Genomic DNA, 4,753 nt, shown 5'->3' with positions numbered 1-4,753 from the left:
AAGTATGTTTTTATACTGTAATGAATCTGTAATGAAAAACTGAAAACACTAGAAACGTTTTTTTAACGATTAGCCTGGAGGTGGGAAAAAATTGGCCTCTTTAATTGTTTGCACACCTTAAAAAAAAAACTGAAATGGCGCCCCTGTACATACTGCTTATGCCTGTAGCAAAATGAACAGAGAGTTCCTCTCCACTTTCGTGTGGTTCCACACAGCTGAAGTAACTTGTATGAGCATCATTCATCGTTGATACTAAAGCCCCAAATGAAAGGTTTTTCCGCTGGCTGTCATGACACACATCAAAACCAACTATCATCATCCCCTAAAAAAATTATTGAGTAAAAGTAACTACAATTTAATTTGTATATTCCATTTTATTTAAGTTACTTTTTTAGGAATGGTAACTAGCCAAGGGGCACCTCCAAGTTTACAATTTATTTGTATAGCAATTTTTGTACAAAGAGACATATTGTTCTTTTGGACATTTTTTAACAGTACTACTTGGGACGGTACTGAAAATAAAAATTCATTATAAATTCATTTAATTTTATAAAATCAATATTATCATATATATTAGAAATATACCTGCTCTATCAATACATAGTTTTCTTTTAATCATACTATACATATCACCACGTACTGACGGAATAACACATAAAATCAATGACGGATTCGATTCATTAATTACTTTTTCCAGATCGTTCAAAAATGTATTTGATTACCCATCAGCCATAGGGAATCTAAAGATTATATTAATTGTAAGCTTTTAAAAAATGATAAAATTAAAAAAATATTTACATAACAGGCCTGGGTAGTACAAATGTCATTCCTTGTGCTGCTTTTAGTAGACTTTGAGCGAATACATCTGCTTCTCAACAAGAGTCTCTAGGAGCTAGAATGTACCAATTTTTTACAGTGGCAGAGGTAAACATTGGTAAAGAGCGTAAATGCTTTGTCCAATCAGCTTCTTCACCGCCATTATTGCCTTTAGAACGACTTTGAATTGGCTCTGGTTGTAATATACGACCAGTGAGTTCAACCAACTTGTTACTTAATGTCAAATTCCAACTTTTCAATTCGGTCACAGACTTAAATAAAAATGAACTCAAAATTTAAAAAATTTAAAAACTAGCTATATAAATAATTAATTATATCTGGTGTAGAAAGAAATCTATTTGCAAAGTTTGTTAATCTTTCTACGCGTTCTTTGGGATTTACACGAGTATGTATGGCCATATCTTTCATAAGTGTGAAATTATTTCTATAATTTAAAACAAGATAATGCACATCAATTAAAAAAAGTTTTGAATTAATATACAAATTTATCTACCTCATGGCATCAGTTAAACCAGTCATGATGCATAATTCTGGAACAAGGTACACCAACGTATCTTCAGCTCCAAATCGTCTTACAGATTTTTTATTTTTCGAAATCAACATTGGTTGTCTGCCACCGCGAATTGTAATGTTCCATTTCTAATACAGTAATCAATATTATGTTAATTTAGGTCTACAATAATTAAAATAAATTATTATAGTTATGTACTTCATTTTAATATTGTATGTAAGTCATTTTAGACCCATCTTTTTTACTAAATTCAGAATTAGGGTCAGAATTTTCATCAATGTCGTCAATTTTGTAAGTTTCATTATTGTATTTTGTTATAACTGTGGTACCAATGACATCACTTTTAAAGTTTACCTAAATAATAATATATATTAATCATTTATAATTATTAATTTAAGGTATTTTAAACTGAAATCCTCCAAAATCATAATAAACACATCATCCAATCCTTGTTTCTATTTCTATTAGCGGCGCACTGATTTAAAAAGTCCAATACTGTCTCTTGACGCATGACTTTTGTTGAAATTTCTGCACACAGTAAAATGTTATCTTCATACCGGCCAATAGTTGTTTCATAACCTGGCCAGAGTTGAAGCTTATGTTGAATCATATCAATCTAAAAGCAATTATAAGGGGTCATAATAAATAACAAATAAAATACTTATGGAATCACAAATTTACTTTGGCGTCTGGATCATAAAAGTGTCTTCCAATCATTTTTAGTTTAAGATGTCGAAGACATTTACGCAAAAGTAAGTTAAAAACTTGAATGTTTGCATAATCGCCGGTTTCTGTTATATTTGTAAATTTCACTGTAATTGTTACAATTTTATCATCCGAGCAGCGTGTAGATATAAGTTCAAAAGTCTAAACCAAAATATTTAAATTGATTTCTAACATTCTAATCAATTGATATTCACTAAATGTTTAATGAACCAATTGATGATAGTGAGTTAGCGGTTCATTAAACTTTTTTTAGTGGTCATCATTTATATACATTTTTTTGCAACCCTTGGCATAATAATTGTTGATTATCCTTGGTTATTGTTGTAATAGTAGTATAACAATATAATAACCAATAAAATAAAAACGTCTGATTAATCATTAACCTTTTCACTGTTGTACTATTTATGCTCTGCAATCGGTGTATGCAACGTACAATAAAATATAATTTTTTTGTTTTATTTTATTTTGAATTAGGTATTTAACAATTTTATATTTATTTACATTATTATTATTTATCAATATTTTATTATTTTACATTATCATTATTTAACAATAAATTATAATTTATTTAAATTTAAAATAATGTCATACAGGGTTTTTTTTTATTATTTTATGGTTATTGGTAAATGCTAATAATATAAAATACAGGAACTTATAATAATACGTCTGGAGCAGTGAAAGGGTTAACTTTATACAGCAACTTACAGGTGTATCAAATCGGGTGCCAGAAAATAACATTGTTCCGTCAAACAAATATCCTCCTAAATGTTTTTGATGCTGACCTAATAATTCTCTTTTAGTAGCAATTCTATCCTCTTCAAGGACTTAAGTCAGTTCGATATTGATATAAACACCAATTTGTATATGAGGTGATTGGAAAATAATTTGCCAACAATTTTACTGGCTGTCCAGAAGTTCCTGAAGTATTATAATTCATAATCACAAGTAAATACTATTATTGTTTAAACCTAGGCATATTTCTAAATATAAGAGAAACAATTATTGTACAGTGTAATCAATTTAAATATCTATTTCACAGTTTTATTTGTTTTTTTCAGTTATGAAATGTTGACAAAATTACATGTAAAAAACACCTAGGTATACTTTTTTCTAATTTTTAATATTTATTAATATCAACATCTAATTTTTGTTCTTTAAAATTTAAAATTTAAAAGCCCTTGGTGCAAACATTTTTTAGTATAGTACATTTTAACTTTAATACACGAGCCAGATAGTATTTTAAATTCAATTTTTTCTATAAATTATCAACAAAAAAATGTCTATAAAAAAACCAAATTAAATTTTTCTGAAAATATTATTTGTTGGGCCAAAAAGCGTCAACATTTAATAAAAAGTATATGTATATATTGCTTAAATAGCGGTTGAAAAATATTAAAAATACATAGGCACATTTTTTTTTATAATCATTTAAAGTTCGATTTTTGACAACATTTATCAAATTTAAAATTTAAAAATTATATAGCGTAGTTAAAAATGTTAAAAATGTTCAACTTTTATAGCTAAGAATTGAAAACTTATAAGTATTTTCCACGTAATTACTTAAGTAGGTTATTTTGTAATAAAAAATCTCAAAAAAATAAAACTACCTATAGTTATTTTATAATTTTGAAGTAGGGTGATTGGACCCCCCTTCAATCATGCTATCCCGTCTTATATACTTGTACCCCCCTATTACCTATATTGTATAAATTATTACAGATTGTATAATATATACCTAATATATTCTTGTTTTCTAATAATAATAAAAAAAAAGTTATTTTATGTTCAAATTTGGAGGAAATTACATATTAAATAACCAAGAATAACGATATTAGTTATTTCGTTGTAATTTTATAATATTAATGCAAATTACCGACTACCATAAGTATTAATTATAAGTAATAACAGTATAAATATCTTGGAAAATTACTCGGAATTTTCTACTTTTATCCCCGACCACCCAAAATACTAACTAGATTCACTTTCCTATCAGAAAAAAAATGCTGAAGTAGAAAATCCAGTATCAACATTGTACTTCTCCTCTCAGAATCTTAAAAAAATAACTTAAATAAGAAAATAATCTAGAAACTAATAATGCATATTATGTGTTATGTAACTTCAAACGTTTTAAAAAATGTACCTACTGTTATTGTATAATATATAAATGTTAAGTAAATAATAGACAAAATTTAATTTAACGTAATTTTTTTATATATCTTATAAAATAATTTTAGAATAAAATCTTTGCTCCTTGTGTGGAAATTGTTTGCCAGACTTGGGCAGTATACCAAGTACAGTTTTAAGTATTCCGAATACTTTTTTGTTGAAATTATTCAGTACGGTATTTTTAATACTTTTTACGAGTATTCGGAATATTATTTTAACGTTCCATATTAATTTTAATATAATTTATAACTAATAGATAGCAGCCAGATGCTATAGGTGCGTATTATCGAGATTATAATAATGTTAATTTATCAACACAGAATTGAAAAAGTAATATTTTTGCTATTGAAATCTAAATCTGCTAAAAAAAAGTATTCGAAAAATATTTGGAATACTTTTTGTGAAGTATTTCAAATACTTAGGAATATAATTATCATAAAGTATTCGAATACATATTCTGAATAATTTTTTTTTCAATATTCGGAATAAATATTTGAAATACTTTTAAAAAGT

The 4,753-nt window shown here is 26.6% G+C and overlaps 1 protein-coding gene across 1 annotated transcript in view; it reads right to left on the bottom strand.

Moving 5' to 3' along the window:
- LOC100167079 (piwi-like protein Siwi) overlaps window positions 1-3,041 on the bottom strand; it is a 4,371-nt gene extending 1,330 nt beyond the window's left edge. Inside the window, 12 exon segments of the mRNA XM_029485254.1 lie at window positions 150-322; window positions 388-512; window positions 586-719; window positions 804-807; window positions 878-1,068; window positions 1,130-1,261; window positions 1,331-1,476; window positions 1,556-1,688; window positions 1,786-1,964; window positions 2,030-2,215; window positions 2,780-2,893; window positions 2,895-3,041. Of these exon segments, the coding sequence (XP_029341114.1) occupies window positions 150-322; window positions 388-512; window positions 586-719; window positions 804-807; window positions 878-1,068; window positions 1,130-1,261; window positions 1,331-1,476; window positions 1,556-1,688; window positions 1,786-1,964; window positions 2,030-2,215; window positions 2,780-2,893; window positions 2,895-3,011 (1,634 nt within the window). The 5' untranslated portion in view covers window positions 3,012-3,041.
- Between the last annotated feature and the right edge of the window lie 1,712 nt (window positions 3,042-4,753).

The sequence above is a fragment of the Acyrthosiphon pisum genome, chromosome X, assembly GCF_005508785.2.
Source record: "Acyrthosiphon pisum isolate AL4f chromosome X, pea_aphid_22Mar2018_4r6ur, whole genome shotgun sequence".
Taxonomy (NCBI): Eukaryota; Metazoa; Arthropoda; class Insecta; order Hemiptera; family Aphididae; genus Acyrthosiphon; species Acyrthosiphon pisum.
The sequence above is the reverse complement of the archived record's forward strand: the minus strand, read 5'-3'. Positions and strand labels throughout refer to the sequence as shown.